The sequence below is a fragment of the Seriola lalandi genome, unplaced genomic scaffold (genome assembly GCF_002814215.2).
Source record: "Seriola lalandi dorsalis isolate HSWRI2012SDOR001 ecotype SW California unplaced genomic scaffold, Sedor1 jcf7180002054678, whole genome shotgun sequence".
In the NCBI taxonomy this organism is placed as follows: Eukaryota; Metazoa; Chordata; class Actinopteri; order Carangiformes; family Carangidae; genus Seriola; species Seriola lalandi.
The window spans coordinates 103,899-120,376 of record NW_019525231.1 but is presented as its reverse complement, the minus strand read 5'-3'; the positions used below and the strand labels follow the sequence as shown (position 1 = coordinate 120,376).

The 16,478-nt window shown below is 39.3% G+C and overlaps 1 protein-coding gene across 4 annotated transcripts in view; it reads left to right on the top strand.

The window, feature by feature from the left end:
- Positions 1–16,478, top strand: part of dnah6 (dynein, axonemal, heavy chain 6) — a 61,156-nt gene that overhangs the window by 151 nt on the left and 44,527 nt on the right. Inside the window, exons 2-34 of one of the 4 annotated variants that reach the window (XM_087178179.1) lie at positions 70–152; positions 315–494; positions 691–1,032; positions 1,157–1,291; positions 1,412–1,533; positions 1,603–1,671; positions 2,004–2,190; positions 2,323–2,424; positions 2,554–2,664; positions 2,813–2,902; positions 2,997–3,117; positions 4,031–4,182; positions 4,467–4,619; positions 4,838–5,089; positions 5,215–5,343; positions 5,513–5,626; positions 5,766–5,909; positions 6,079–6,234; positions 6,422–6,472; positions 8,226–8,318; positions 8,436–8,555; positions 8,901–9,081; positions 9,223–9,319; positions 9,600–9,828; positions 10,635–10,799; positions 11,139–11,249; positions 11,429–11,554; positions 11,728–11,883; positions 12,051–12,212; positions 13,517–13,654; positions 14,067–14,234; positions 14,330–14,478; positions 16,142–16,249. In XM_087178179.1, the coding sequence (XP_087034305.1) occupies positions 70–152; positions 315–494; positions 691–1,032; positions 1,157–1,291; positions 1,412–1,533; positions 1,603–1,671; positions 2,004–2,190; positions 2,323–2,424; positions 2,554–2,664; positions 2,813–2,902; positions 2,997–3,117; positions 4,031–4,182; positions 4,467–4,619; positions 4,838–5,089; positions 5,215–5,343; positions 5,513–5,626; positions 5,766–5,909; positions 6,079–6,234; positions 6,422–6,472; positions 8,226–8,318; positions 8,436–8,555; positions 8,901–9,081; positions 9,223–9,319; positions 9,600–9,828; positions 10,635–10,799; positions 11,139–11,249; positions 11,429–11,554; positions 11,728–11,883; positions 12,051–12,212; positions 13,517–13,654; positions 14,067–14,234; positions 14,330–14,478; positions 16,142–16,249 (4,696 nt within the window). Of the gene's footprint in view, positions 1–69; positions 153–314; positions 518–690; positions 1,033–1,156; positions 1,292–1,411; positions 1,534–1,590; positions 1,672–2,003; positions 2,191–2,322; positions 2,425–2,553; positions 2,665–2,812; positions 2,903–2,996; positions 3,118–4,030; positions 4,183–4,466; positions 4,620–4,837; positions 5,090–5,214; positions 5,344–5,512; positions 5,627–5,765; positions 5,910–6,078; positions 6,235–6,421; positions 6,473–8,225; positions 8,319–8,435; positions 8,556–8,900; positions 9,082–9,222; positions 9,320–9,599; positions 9,829–10,634; positions 10,800–11,138; positions 11,250–11,428; positions 11,555–11,727; positions 11,884–12,050; positions 12,213–13,516; positions 13,655–14,066; positions 14,235–14,329; positions 14,479–16,141; positions 16,250–16,478 lie in introns of those variants that run through there. The other 3 variants (XM_087178182.1, XM_087178181.1, XM_087178180.1) reach the window with 3 other exon arrangements.

The following is a 16,478-nucleotide window of genomic DNA, read 5'->3' as shown; positions in this document are numbered from 1 at the left end:
ACCAAGTATTTGTAAGTCAACTATTTAATGAAATGAAAGTAGTAAACTTAAAATTCCACTTACATACAGTCCCAGAGCAGCATCATAAGCTCCCTGAACTACAGAGCCCCACCATCCTGCCAAGGCCTCCAGTCCGTGTGAAAGACCCACAGGTAAAAACATTGCAAATTAAGATCAAACTCAGACAATATGAAATACCATCTACTATACACAGAATTTAGTACTTCTCATACTATGGCCTTTATGTTAGCCTCGGCTCAGGCTTAAGGTAATTAATGTATATTGATATGGATCTTCTCTTCCCCTTGATATAGGCTGTGCTGAAGAGACGAGTAACATGCAAACAACCCAGTCTCAACCACTTAAAAGCCCGTGAGCAGATGTTTTTTCCAGGCTGGTGCATTCAGCCACCTCCACCTCAACATACAGTGCAGCCACACAGGCGCCGTGAAAAATTGCCTGTCCACCTACCTCCGCTGCAATCCACTACAATGGTCAGTGACAGACATAAAAAAACGTAGCATTTATTAAAATAGTATTGGGAAAATCAAGCTCATCATGCAAATGGTTGACAAAGCTTTTGTTAAAGCCAAAAAATCATCATTAATTTCCTTTAAATTAGCATTTACAAAAGAAAAATCATCTTAACTTGTGTGTCTCAACTGCTCCTCCACTCTTCATTTGTCCCAGGATGTTGTATCAAGCCCTAGTCCCCCAAAACGGCCCTTTTCCATTAAGGGTCGTGGACTTCTGGATACTCCTTCCAGAGTTCAAATTTATGAGTACAGTAAGGATGACATTTTGTCGATCAACGATGAAGGTGTGCTATCTGTATGTGAAGACGAGTTTGACTTTACAACCCTTGAGCGTTGGGAAGAAGAGTACAACTCCTACTGCAAGGTGATTCGCATCCCCTTCTTTGCCCTCTTCAAAAAGTGGAAACCTTTCTACGTCTGGCATGCCAAAGTTCGGGCCAAGAAGATTCATTTGGCCAGGGAGTCCCTCCGAAACAGTTTGTTCATTGTTAGTAAGGTACGTGAATCAAGGATTAAATTTTGTCTCAATCTGTCTTAATGAGCTTGAATATGGAATACCATACACTAATGGCAATAGTATGGGAATTCTGTTGTTATTAACATGTGCAAATGTCATACAGTCTCTGAGTCCTGCACTGATAGATATCAGGAAAATGTGTTACCAAATCAGTGACACCGGCTTGTTTCGCATGGAGAAAAAACACACTTACACGCTGCAGGAGTTCCAGGACACCCTGTTCAAACAACAACAAGAGGTGCGCTTGTACATTCATATAAAAATTGATCCAGATGTTTGATGGGTACATATATACATTTTGTACGTCTTTGTATATGTCTTCAGAAACTTATTGCCCTCATTTATTTATTATTGTCAGATTTTGAATGACTTGGAGAAGTTTCAAGACCTGGTAAAGGAAGTGACAGTTTGTGCCTGTCACAACTACTGGTTGGAACCTCGATCCGAACCTAAAAAAAGAGGTGTGTACATACAGTGTATATGAACACACTTCAATGTACTTCCATAGACCACAGTGTTAAATGTTTGATAGTACACTCTGTTTAACACAGAGGATGACAAGGCCAAGAAAATGATTGCGCAGATTGACAAGGCTTTTCTCTCTAATCGCCTTATCTGGTGAGTAATTGTCTTGAATTTGCTCCCCTTTCATGCCTTGAGGTCTCTTTCTCTATTTGTGTAGTTGTTGACATACCCCCTCCCATTTTCTATTTAGTGAAAGACATTTTTACATGTTATAGTTGGAAAACACAGGTGCAATAATGAAATAAATGATGACTGAATTCTGCTCGGATAATGAGGCAAGATTGGGGTTAAATACAACAGAGCCATAGTTAATGTTAGTAGTATCACCTGTGCTTTCCCTACAAGTCTGACAAGTCTGGATGCCATTAATCAGACACGTCTATCACATGAATCCCGTCCAACACTTCTGTCTCTCACCTATCCAGCTTCTTCCGTCTTGTTGACTATTTGGTTGTCAACACCTTGCACTCCTTATTGGTGAATGCAGTGGCCAAACTACTGGCTGTGCTCCAGGAGCAGGTACACCGAACGCCCAGCCATGCCATCATTCAGAGCTGGAACCAACACTCTGACGCCATCACTGACTCTGGGGATCAAGAGATGGAGAGGAAGGTAGGGCATTGTTTCAGTTTTTCACTGTGAAACCATTGTAATAACTGTATCCGCCAAGCACCAGCATTTCCAGCAGACACAGACCAGTATTCAGTTTGGTTCTTTTGGTTGGTGTGTGTGTTTTTATTATAGTCTGTGGAGTCAGAAGCTCCCCACGTCCAACCTATGTTCATCTCTGAGCTGATACTGGAGACAAATGCTTTGACCTACAAACCCTCTGGGGAAGACTTTCAGGTCTGTTTCCCAAATTGTTATGAACTGTTACACTTTAAGTTATTTATTTTCCATGAAATTCCTATCTACAGTATACTCCTAAACAGAATGTGTATGTGTGCGTTTTTCCTTGTATTTCTTGTTTTGCAGGAGACTATTGCAGAGGTCATTGACCGATTTGAGAAGACAGTGATGTCAGTTAATACTCTTACGGCAGCTCTTGATTTTGATTCACTGACACAGTTTGAAGAGTTTGAGGTAGTAAAAACAAATGTCTCTATTGAGGGTAACTTAGCTGTTAAATGTTAATGTTTTTGATATGTGAATAATATTAAAGTATGATGAGATTTTATGCTGGAATTAATCTGTGATAGAGTGTGTGTTTTTATGTGCGTTTGTAAACTTTCAGATGCCGAAAAATAAATTTAAAGATGGCCCCAGTTTGGAATTCATCATGGAGACTGATGGCCACCTTCAAAGCATCATCAAAAACATCAAGGTTGGTTTTTACTTTAGCTTGTTTTCTATCTCTGGATATTGTACTGTCTTTACAGTGCTGTATAAGTATGGGCCTGATTTGTTTTTCCCCTTAGGAATCACTGCAGTTTGCCTTTGATGCAGCAAAAGTGTACTCACACACCTTTGAGCGTTTTCGACTGTTCTATAAGGAGAACGAGAGTCTGGATCTGGATGTGATGCGGCAACAGGATCATGGTAATGTACAGTACATCAACATAGCCATTATTTTAGTAACACATCTCCCACTCACAACACAAAGAGCAGTTCAGAAAAGTGCTGTGTTTTTCTTTGTTTTTGACATGACTGGTTAGCAGATGTACTGGTATTGGAAGTGTATTTATTACGATTAAAAACATTTATAACACTGACAACTTAAACCAGGGCCGTTCCTTTGATATATCATCAGTCCAAACAGGATGTTTTTGTTTTCACGTTTGTAGTTTTATTTCAATAAGACAATCTGGTTGCAAAAAATATTTGATATAAGTTATTATATTGTAATGCAATTGAGAACATGCTGTTTTTGAAATATTTCCTTGTAGGTGCATTAAACACTTAGAGAAAGCTCCAACATCTGAGATGTGAGATCATGTTGCCTTCAGAAAATCAAACCCCACTTCATAATTTTACCACAGTTAAATTCACTTCACTTAGGGGCCACTAATTACAACTCATAGGTGTGAATTTTTCAAATCAAGTGTAGGTGTAAATGTATATATACACTAATCTATATGAAATCATATGACCCAGCTGGTAACACGGGTTTATTAATAGTAAACTCTCATGTATTTTTTCCATTATGTGATAACTGTTTTATTAGTGCACATGTTGGGAAACATATTCGGAGAGAAAGACGGAAAAGCCATAATGGCAGAAAATGTTGGAGGGGAGGAGGGCAGGGTATGAAAATGAATGCACCTTTAGGTTTACATTTATGTCCTTTTTTTCCTTTATCTTGTGCAGTTGTGGCAAATGAAATACTTTCATGCTAGTCTATCTTGAAAAGCAGAAGAAAATAAAACATACATAAGTTGTAGTTATTGGATAAAGCATGCAAAGTAAAACGTATGGTTGTTTTAGACTGATGACTGTTGACTTCATTTCACAGGTTTGTCATTCTTTGGAAAAGCACTGGAGTTACATCACAATGAGCATAAAGAAGCCTTTGCCATCCAACAGAAGAGAGATCTCGGTTTATTGTTGGTGGACAAAACGAAGCTCAAAGAGAAGCTTGTGTCTTCTCCCCTTTGCTGTCTGGAGGTGAGAACAAGGATATGTGTGCACAGATGTTGCACATACAGAAATATAGCCCTATTCTATAGCTATATGTCTGTAACTCACTCTGAGTTATATTATTAAACTTAGAGTGAGTTACAGTTTTTGACCATGACAAACAACTGATTCAAACAAGAGGGCAATGAGGCCTTTCTGTGTTAATTAAACCTCACTGAAATGGAAATAAAAGCAATGTCCAGTCTAATGAGTGATCTAATGGAAGAAATACTTTGTACGAATCATTGCTTTGCTCTGAATCTCTGCTCCAGGTCATCAATGAGATACTCACCCAGCTGGCTAAGAGGAAACTAGATGCCATGATTGCTGAGGCTTGTGAAGCTCAGTTTAAACTAGAATTCAATCCTTCTACTACAACCGAATTAGCCAACTCACTCATATTCTTGGATGAGATACAGGAGAGGGTAAGACATACATTACATGTTAATAGCGGTTACTTTAGCAATCATGTGTTTTTACCAAAACTAAGAAAACAAAGGTATTTTACAGTATACTGTCATCAGCCCAGCCTCTTTTCTTCTCTTCTGTCCCCTTCCCCATCTCTCTACACTTTACCTTTTTCTATTTGACTCTGTCCTGTATACACGCTACTTTTCCCCTTTCCTTTTCTCCCTCTTAACAGATTACAGTGCTAGAGCAGGAGCAGGAAACAGTGTGTCAGATGTATAATCTGATTAACATGTATTCAATTCCCACGCCACCTGAGGATCTGGTCGTTTTTGCCACCTTGCAACCCACCATTAACTCACTGCGCAGCATCTTTGATGAAGCAGAGAAAAAGAGGGACTCCAGCATGGACATGTTTTGCACTTCCCTAAGCAAGGACATAAAGCAGCTGAACCATGACGTCAAGAAAATCAAGCTTAAGTCACTGGTACAATGGAAACCTTTATTATATATTTACCACCTAAGAATAAATAGTCTAGGACTTTACAGTGTTATCATTCTACAGATGTTCTTGCCCCATTTTTAGTTGACTGCTTTGTGCTGTTTTTGGAGGATCCACAAATCTTAGATATCAATGCAGATTCCTCCAAAGTGCGTCTGCTGCTGGGGGAGATCCAGATATCTATAGATGAGATACAGGCCCGGGCTTCCACATACACTTCCTACCAGAAGAAATTCAAGGTGCTGTAATGCTTTAGATTCTATCTGTAATTAAAAAATAATACACCCATAAAACACACCAAATCATAAAATTGTTTTGTGTTGGGAAAAAGATTATATTTCTGTATTATCGACAAACAAGCCCACTAACCCAACCCAAACCCAACCAGTTTTCCCTCTTTACATAAAGGTGGAGGTGACCAAATTTGACGCGCTGGAGAAGTTAACTGGAGAGTTCAAACTGATGCAGCTGCTGTGGGACTCTCTAGAGGAATGGGACTCTCTCCAAGATGGGTGGCGGCAGGTGAGGTCCACCTAACACGACTTCATTGTACTGTATGTGTCAGCCTGAACAAGCATACAGTATAATATACAGACACATGTAAGCAGCCCTTCCTCTATTCTAAGCTCAACTTTATCCTTCCATGTTCTCTCCTCCCCAGAGTGCACTTGAGCAACTGGACTTGGAGCAATTAGGCTCTCAGATGACCAAATACAGCAAATATGTCAACCAGCTGGAGAAGGGCCTGCCACGTAACAATATCGTGCCCAGTCTTAAGGCCAAAGTAGAAGTCATGAAGCAGAGGGTGAGTCTAAGAATGTGTTTTGTGGTGATTTACATTAATATGTGTAGTTTGTGGCATAAATAACAAAATGAACTTTTAACAAATCTAATTATGATATGATAACACACTAAAATGTGGATATGACTGCTTTGTGTTTCTAACTAAACGGTATTCATGTGTTTTACTTCAGCTTCCTGTGATCACTGATCTGCGTAACCCATGTATGAAGCCAACACACTGGAAGATTCTGGAGTCAACTGTGGGGACCGACCTGAATGCCGAACAGCTTACTGTGGCTGCTTTGGAAGAGTTCAACATATTCTCCTATGGCACAGAGATACAAGAGGTAGCATATAAATGGACATGCAATATGCCATACACTACTTGCATTGACTTTAACTTACTTTTTTTGACCTCAGAATGGGGTCAAGCATAGAAGTACACAAGTGGACACAAATACAAAGGCTGGTTATACATTATATCTTTTAAGTTTGACCTTGATAAACAGGACTAACACAAGCCTTGAATTTCAGGTGTCAGGACAGGCTTCAGGAGAAGCATCAGTAGAGAACATTATTACAAAGGTGCGTGGACTCCCTAAGATATGCATACAGATGTTATATGCCCATCTTAATCTACTGAAGAAACTGCACTAGATGTTAATCCTGTTTGCTTATAATAATGCCATTTTGTGCCCACATATGGCAATTTGATGCCTTAAACGATTCAGCAATTACCTCTGCAAATACAGAGATTTCTGTCTTTTAAAATTCAATATATGGCACCTACTTTTTGTTTCGGAAACAATAGTCACCATCACATTTTACCCACTTAAATAAGCATGAGTGCTTCAAGTAAATCACACAAAATTTTGTTCTCAACCCAAAATAAGGCACAGTCAGTATTGGGTGATTTATGGCTAGTGGATGGTGACATGTGGTGTGTCCATTGGTTGCAACATAGTTGATATTAATTATAGACAATTAAAATCTGTTCCTCCATTCTGCTGTAAAATCATTGCCCGCCATAGCAGCTGCCAGTAATGAAGAGAAAGCTAATTTTTTTTGTGTTTTTTTTTTTTGGTAGTTGCAGATTTGCAAATCATGACCAAATATATGGCACAACAAACAGTCTGTCAAAGATAGAAGAATTAATGTTTTGTTTTTAAAAGAACAATTTGTCATTTGGGGAAGTATTCTTTGCTTTCATGCCAAAAGTTAGATGAGCAGATTGATACTGCTCTTATTCCTGTCAGGTAAATATGAGACTAGCCAAGAGATGATTAGCTTAGCTTAGCATAAAGGCTAGAAGCAAGGGAAAGCAGCTTACCTGGTTCTGTCCAGAGATAAATAATCTACCTCCCCTTCATCAAATAAAAAAGGTGTAACGTATTAATTAGCATCCTTTTACCTTGGCCTTGTTACCCTCACACAGAGTCAGGTTAGTTTTCCTGCATCTTCCAGTCTTTATGCAGAGCAAAGCTAATTGGCCAGGGACAGATAAGAACTTGGCTGCAATGTTCTTTTTTAACCAACAAACTATCCATACATAATATAAATTTGACAAAATCAAAAGACTTTGAGCTTGTAAAGTGATGTTCACAAATAATTACAAAGTTTGTAGTTATAAAACTAACCTTTGTAAACCTGTTCATACATCTTTATGGCAGATGACCGAAGTGGGTTTATTTATATTTGATGATGCTGTAGAAAATAATGATAAACATTTAATGTACTGTGTATATATGCAAATCCACCTGGGTCACAGAGGAGCCATCATCCATGCCATTGCCCATATTGAATATCTACTACACCTTTCAGATAAGGGAACCACTAGTCCTCTATGTTTTGTGACTGGATTGTCATTGTCCAATCCGATTCAGGTGTAAAAACAAGGTCAAAATTTGTACTTGTCACTTGTAAGAGGTTTATGCGCAGTTTCCTTCTCTGTATCTGTGCACAGATGCTCACAAAAGCCTTTTTTTTTTTTTACACCTGAGAGATGAATAAAGTTGTACTCAAGGATTAAGTCTTCCTAATTGGAAGTTAGTATGAAAACAGTGCACATTGGTATCTAGACCTCACGCTTGATGAGTGATGCACCATTGAGACAGCTACAGTATGTGTGCAAGATAGAGTTGTGTTGGGAGTCCAGACTTGTCTCTTGTGCCACACCACTCTAGCCATGAGTTAAGTCCAGTGTCACTGTGTCACCACTATTGGCCTTCATGTCTGTGGGAGAATACACACACGACACACACATGCAGAAAAGCACTTACTGAATGCATCACTGTGAGCCCATGTTGTTTAACCTCTGCCCTCTCAATGAGCCATGCAGGTGGAGGATATGTGGAAGACCGCAGAGTTCACTGTTCTGTCTCATAGTGACTCTAAAGAAGTGTTCATCTTGGGAGGCACAGATGATATCCAGGTAGTAACATGTAGCACACACATTTTCACACAGTCTTTTGTAACACACTTCTAGTCTTTCTGATCTAATCATCTAGTTGTGTTCATTTGTGCGTTTCCATGTTTCTTTGCTGTGTAGGTACTCCTGGATGACAGCATTATTAATGTGGGCACGGCGGCATCTTCTCGCTACGTAGCACCCATCAAGCTCAGGGTGGACAAATTGCTGAGACAGCTGACCCTCTTCAATCAAACACTAGTAAAGGCTTAGAATAGATACTATGCCATATAGATATCATTGCATAGAATAAGCTTTCATTTGGCTGCAAGTGACTGTTCTCTGGATATTAAATGCATGTCTGCCTCAGCTAAATGCAGAGTTTGACTTTGGATTTGGCCTCAAATGTAATGCAGTAGCTCTCCCTACTGGCTGTAGAAATAATTATGTTTTGTTAATATTTATTGAGTCACATATTTCAGTTAATGTAAAGAAAGACAAACTATCATATTTAAGACATAAATGTATTCATATTATTAATTTCCTCTACCTCTTTAATTCTCCCTCACCTCACACCCTCTGCCCCTTTTATCCCTTCCTTTACAGGATGAATGGCTTATATGCCAAAGGAACTGGCTATACCTAGAGAGTATTTTCTTAGCTCCAGACATCAAGAGGCAGCTGCCTGCGGAGTCCAAGATGTTTCTTAAGGTGGACAAGTCGTGGAAGGAAATCATGGCGAGGGTCAATAAGATGCCCAGTGCCCTTAAAGCAGGCACACAACCTGGTAGGTGTTCTTACAGAATGAAAATGGACAGACAAAAAGATGTGTATATGTGGAGACAGGCAGACACACAAGCACACCTGCACTTACTAAGGTAAACATATTCACACACTGCATTGAAACTTGTCGTTTTATCCTACACAGACCTGCTGGAGACTTTTCAGCACAACAATGTTCTTCTGGATGAGATACAGAAGTGCCTGGAAGCCTATCTTGAGTCCAAGAGAGTAATCTTCCCCAGGTACACACATGCTTTGTTTGTTACATATTAGAAAAGCACATATACATATATATCATACTTTTACTTATTTTTACTTCCTTTTCTTGATTAGTAGTTTTCCTTGTGCACAAATTAGATTTGAAATTTAAGGGTATAGTATGTTGCTTTGCGTTTTCCCTACTGAACAGGTTAACAGTTATTTCTCTGATTATTTCTTCTGAGTAAGCACTGAGTGATAGACACTATGGCTGATGTGTAGTGTTGACTGCTCTCATATTCATTTTTTATCTGTCCCCTGCAGGTTCTACTTCTTATCCAATGATGAGCTACTAAAGGTCTTGGCCCAGACAAGAAACCCCCAGGCTGTGCAGCCTCACCTTAGGAAGTGTTTTGATGCCATTACCCGGCTAGAGTTTGCTTTGCTGCCTAAACAGCATTCCAGTGCTTCAGGAATGGTGCTGGATGCTGGAGAACAGGAGAACATATACAGCAAAGACATCCTGTGTATGGTTTCTCCTGAGGGAGAGAAGGTCAGGTTTGAGTAACCTTAACACTTTTGGTCATCATGCTCTCTGATTGTGTTTTACTCCCCATGTTCTCTTGTTTCAGTCCTTGCTGAGAATGACAGCGAGTGAGTGGGAAGGAAAAAATACACCCTTACGCCACTTTGCTCACTGGACAAACTTTAACAATAGTTAACCTTGTCAACCGTCTTGAGTTGACATCACTTTCCTCCTACTTTACAACCCTAAAAAGAGTGGTAAAGTAGATTCTAAAATTATACAAAAACGCTATAAAAAAGCTATAATTGAGGCTGTAAAAGTGGACATGCCAAATTCTGAGTTGCATTGATTAAAAAAAAAATTAATTAGGTTTTTCTTTTTCTTTTTTCTCAGAAATTACACATTTATCAAGAATGTTTTGGTTTTTCACAAACACAAGAAACTTGTACAGAAGCTAATTCCAGTCTACCAAACTAGCTGTGCTCTGAGTTTAGGTTTCTTAGCATCTAGCTGAAAACCAGTCTCTCCTCATTTATAAATTAGAGCCCCAGCAATCATTGTCATGTATGTTTGTGACATCTTGAATTCTGCAAAAAGGATGATGAAACATTTTTTAGTGAACAGGCAATTTTGCTTGCACTGATTGCTCAGTCACACACTGCGTAAGACATAGGGCTTGTCAGCAATGACTACAATGGGTAATTAGTTATCACCTTTGCAGTCCCTCTATCACAAAGAGCAAATAAAGGCATCATAATGAACTCTTAATAAATAAGACAAACCAGCTGTAATCATGTCCTTAACTGTTACGGATTTTGTCCTTCTGTGTATAGGTGAGTTTGACTAAAGGTCTGAAGGCACAAGGAAATGTGGAGGATTGGCTTTGCAAGGTGGAGGAGGCTATGTTCTCCTCACTAAGACGCCTCAGCAAGGCTGCCATTGCAGACTACCAGATGAAGTCTAGGGAGGAATGGGTGGTGGCTGGACATCCATCGCAGGTACATAGACACACACACACACACACATTGGTGCGTTTCAAACTTGTTGAGAAACAGGCTTGTGTGCTAATGTGTGTATAGTGTTATACCTACTGGCTTTACATGGGTAAATGTCAAAACATTACATATAGTTCCCAGTAAAGTACACTTTTACTTTTACACTTTTATAAGTTGCATCTATATTTACATTTATAATTATTGTAATTCTATGATTCTTCACTTACCATTGTGTAAAGCTGAGATAGATTTTGCAATTGATTTTTATCAGTAATGCTTTGTGCTCAAGTCTCCTTTTTTAAATAAAGGTATTTAGCATCAGTTTGCGTGTATGTCCACCAGGTGGTGCTGACCATCTCACAGATGATGTGGTGCAGGGACATGGATGCCTGCCTGGAGGGAGACCACGACCACTTTGCTGCCCTGCAGGAATTTGAACTCACCAACTTTGATGTAATCCTCACTAATTACTTTACTTATTGTCCTTATTATCTGGTTTTTGTCTTCATCATCTGGTTAAAAAGTAGATTTGACTAAATAAATCTACACTTTATGCCCAGTTATTTTCAACTTTTACTTGAACTTTCTAACTCAAGAATGTTTCTGTGGTTGTGTGTTTGTATATTTTCCAGAGGCTTAATGCCCTGGCAGCATTGGTCCGAGGACAGCTCCCTACTTTACATCGTAATATCATCACTGCCCTCATCACCATCGATGTCCATGCCAGAGACATTGTCACCGATCTAGTTCGGCAGAAGGTACAATAGTGCAGTTTTAGTGCAGTTGTGCAAATGTACACAAACAGCATCAAGCATCTTGTATCCGTGTCTATTCTTGGCTTGGTCTGACAGGTGCAGGAGTTGACTGGGGATTTTCATGTGAGATTTGTAACAACTCTCCACCTGAAAGTGACCTCAGCTTTCTTTTTCAGGTGGACACAAGGTCTAACTTTGAATGGCAGAGACAGCTACGATATTACTGGGACTTAGACCTGGACAACTGTGTAGCCACAATGGCTCTGTCCACTTACATTTATGGCTATGAATACCTGGGAGCCTGTCCGCGGCTGGTCATCACACCACTCACGGTAACACAAAATATAACATTAAAGCTATGTAAACTGGAAACATTTTTATCATCAGTTACACAAACGTTCAGGGTTGGCAGATGTTCATAACCACATAACCACCAGAAACACGGAGTTCCATGTGTTTATCTGTTATCCTGTTGAATTTTTCTGTTGTGTTCAAATAGGACCGTTGCTACCTGTGTCTGATGGGGGCTCTTCAGTTGGACTTGGGAGGTGCACCAGCTGGGCCAGCAGGAACAGGCAAAACAGAGACCACCAAGGACCTGGCCAAGGCCCTGGCCATACAGTGTGTGGTCTTCAACTGCTCAGATGGGCTTGACTATAAGGTCAGCCATGACACTCTCTATTCATCTATAACCCACATTTATATGCTCCTTTGTTACAATTTCTGTTTCTTTTTTTGCTTATTTTCCATTCAGTACTTAATAATGTGTTCCATCACCTTCACCTACATGTCCAGCATTCTATTTTTTCTCAGTAGCTTTCTGCCACTGCATGTGTTTGCTCTGTTGGAATTTACTGTGGAAGGTTGTCTCACTCTAACAGTACCTACTGAGCGATGCCTTTAGATGGCACTCTTGCAAAAGCCTTCCATCCTGTGCCAGTTAAAGCACTGATACACTATACAGAGCCTTAGTTGTGAGCTGATAAAACATTACCTCAGTTCAGATTTGATCCTTTCCTCTTTGTTTTTTAGGCAATTTTTCTGTAACTTGGTCGCTCATTTGAGGAACATAAGTCAACTGTATGTGTTAGGAAGGCATCTGTCTGATGACAGGTGTTATATTTGGCTGATAATGGCCTAAAATGTGCAATTTGTGTTTATTTTGTTATATTCACATTTTAGTGGAAGGCATAATCTATGAGCTCAATCCTAACAAATTAAAATCAGAAATTCATAACACAGGATTTGATCCTGCTGTCACCCCTGAATTAATTGATAAATGATCAGTTAACAAACACACAAAATTAATGTATTTTATCCATAGGTAAAATCCTGCAATTATATATGAGAATATACCTGTATTTTATAACCCCCAAAACTTTAGCTTGGGCCTTTGACCATGAGACCTAATGTGAATTCTAGTTTAATGTTAAATGTGTTGTGCTGTGTCTTGCATTGCAGTGAGGCTGGAGTTGGTAAATGTCAAAGCACATACTGACAAGACAGCTGTAAAGCTATTCTCTCTATGTCTGCTGTAGTTAGTTATTGCCAGAAGACACCTGAAGTTTAATAGAGCTGGACCAGGCTTTAATTTAACAGGGCTGGTATCACAGTCGTCTCTGGTTTCATGTGTTAATGCTTTGTTCAGCTCCACTGTCTTCTTAGCCACATTTGACTGAAACATTTAATACCACGGTCAATGAGATATTAATACCTTTGAACTATGCTTTTTATGTCACTCGTGGAAGAGGTGCATATATAATGCATTTATAATGAAATTTACTGATACTGCCTTCCTCTTGCAGCTGCTTACATACACGCTGTGTTCACAAGCCAAAATGGCTGTCTTTTGCTCAGAAAGGTTAACACTTAAAGCAAAAGACTCCTCTTACTTTTCCAATATTGGTATTACTATTGTTATTACAGTTACTGTTACTTTTAACCAATTGCACTTGTCTCTTCCAGATGATGGGCCGTTTCTTCAGTGGACTTGCTCAGTCGGGAGCTTGGTGTTGTTTTGATGAATTTAACCGAATCGACATAGAAGTGCTCTCTGTGATCGCTCAGCAGCTCATAACCATAAGAAATGCTAAAGCTGCTAAGGTGCACCTGCACAGACACATATTTATACACCTTTAACTTTGTTTACAAGGTATTGTTTACAGACACATTGCATAACCGGAGAACAATTAAGGACATAGCTCTGCTGTCCTAAGCTGCTAAGAAACATTAAGTGACAAGCCTTACAGATCTCAAGAGTCAGTCATCCATTTGACACTTGATTCCACTGTACCAATTTGATGGCCTGGTATGATTTTATGACAAACCACAGAGCTTTGACCTATGTATTATTCTACAAGCCCATTTGAATTGCTAGCCAGTAAGACCATCAACTTGGAAGCACCACAGATTACCTATTTGTCACACATTTAAAGCCACACTTACTCAACTTGCCTTTGAAGATGTTTAAGACATCATCTGAACAACATCTCACTTAACTCTGTATGCTGTGCAGCTGTCAAGGTTTCGATTTGAGGGCCTCGAGATCAAGCTAGTGATGACTTGTGCCGCATTCATCACCATGAATCCAGGCTATGCTGGAAGAACGGAGCTACCTGACAACCTTAAAGCTCTCTTTAGACCCATAGCCATGATGGTGCCAAACTATGCACTCATTGCTGAGGTAACAGGCTCCTTGTGCCTTGTTATACTGGATATGCTTGGTTTTTTTCTCAACATAACAGTTTATCATTCCATTGTTTCTGTCGCTCCCTCCAGGTTATTTTGTACTCAGAGGGATTCGAATCCAGTAAGACCCTAGCGAGGAAGATGACCCAGATGTACAAGCTGTGCTCTGAGCAGCTGTCTCAGCAGGACCACTATGACTTTGGCATGAGAGCAGTCAAGTCTGTCCTGGTCATGGCTGGGTCAGAGCTTCACACTCATACATACACTGACACAAATGTGCATTCAGTTATAAAGGCAAACGAGCATTCACCTTTTCAGGAAAATCCCAACAGAACTATTGTGACTGTGACACACTTACAGATGCACACGCGTAAATATGTTCAGTATATGTAGTGTCAGTGTACATAGTGAGCTGTGAATGATTGTTAAATGGAAAATTTGCTGCCCAGCACATAGCTGTGATATGTTAGTCCACTGCAGAAACAGTTATCATCACTGAGTTAGATGATTGTGTTTGGTGTTGAGCTCTCATATATTCAGGAATTATTTTAATCAAATGAAAAAGAAAAAACATAAAAAGTTAAAATACTGCACCAGTGATGACTCAGATAAAAGAAAATAAGCACTAGTTTCACTGTGTGTCATGAAATTGAATGAAATTCCTTCGCTTAGTAAAATACCTCAGATGACTGAGTGTTGAGTCACATGAAGAGCAAGATTACATAAATTTAGAGACACAGTTGTTCCTGGTCTGCTTGAGTGCATAAAGTCATTTGAATGGATGCTCTTGACCATATGTAGTGAAAGTCATACTTTCGCCTGTTGGCTATTAGCTGAAGCTCAGGGAACTGTTGTAATTGGCTTGTGATGCATTTTCTGTCTTTGCCTAGATATTACTCCTCTGAGTCTGCTTGTTCCACACTAAACATTCATTATCTCCCGCCTTAATGTCTCTAATGTTTTTTTGAGTGGAGCCAGCTTGTTGTGAAGATCAGGTTGTGCAATATTGAATTAACAGCTCACATTGGCTGCTTATTATCTTTATTAGGGCCAAGCAGCAAAGCTGCATAAGCACTAGAACTGTAAGGTAAAAGGTTTTGAAATTTGGCACACTGTTTGGGGACACTTCCCTGATGCGTTTGACCAATGTTTATGTCTGTGCCTCAAATGCTCCAGCACCCCTAACAGGTCGTTGTAGGTCAAGTTGTAGGTATGTTCATGCATATAACTTTTGAACAGTATACCTGATTACCATTGGATCCCTTGGATCAAGCCCAGTGACGTCAATTTCTGTCATATTGGAATTTATGTTGTGTTTTCTTTGCTACTCTTCGGACAGACTTTGTCCAATCTTCACTAAAATACAGGTGATCTTCAGACCAAGTCCCAGAAATGTTATTACATGGATTTTTGATTTTAGATTAGAACGATTATAGCCAGTCGAAAATTAGCGGCAAAGGTGCCAAGTGAGTTATCAAGTCATATCTCAGCCAGTCTTTAATCTACTGACATGAAACTTGCTGTGAGTGCGTACAACCATGTCCTTGACAATGAAATCCAGTTTCCATGTCAATTCTGGCCTGCTGAGCTGCTTGGCCCCCACATGGCTGCTTGTAGCTAAATTTATATCTGTATTTGTTTTCCACTGATTATTTTGCCCATATAGTGATCATTTATTTCATTGAAATACAACAACTACTTTTGAAGAGTAGAACTGAAATTTGAGGATAAGGCAAAAAAACCACACCACTTGGTTTCAACAGTCTTTGGGATATCTTTATGATCAATAAAGCATAGTTTTTCAAATTGTATAATAATTATTTGTAAACTTTCAGTCACTCGGTTTACATGAAAGTCATATAATTTGTATCGTAACAAATTACGTAACGTGTGTGTTCTTAGGTCTCTAAAGAGAGATAATCCCCACCTGAGTGAAGATGTGGTTCTTATCAGAGCACTGAGGGATTCCAACCTGCCAAAGTTCCTCACTGATGATGCTGTGCTGTTTGGGTAAGCCTATTAGACTTTTTGATAAGGAAATTCATCTTACTTCATGATCTCCAAATGCAAAGATGCTGGAAAATAACAGGGCATTAGACATGATTGCCATCAAAAATAAGATAAGGTCTAAAGAATAAAAAATCTGTTTTATTTTGTTTGCATTGTTTCATGTGAAAACCATTATTTTTTTTATTTTTTTTTATGTATTATGCCACCCTACCCACCTCCACACCCACTA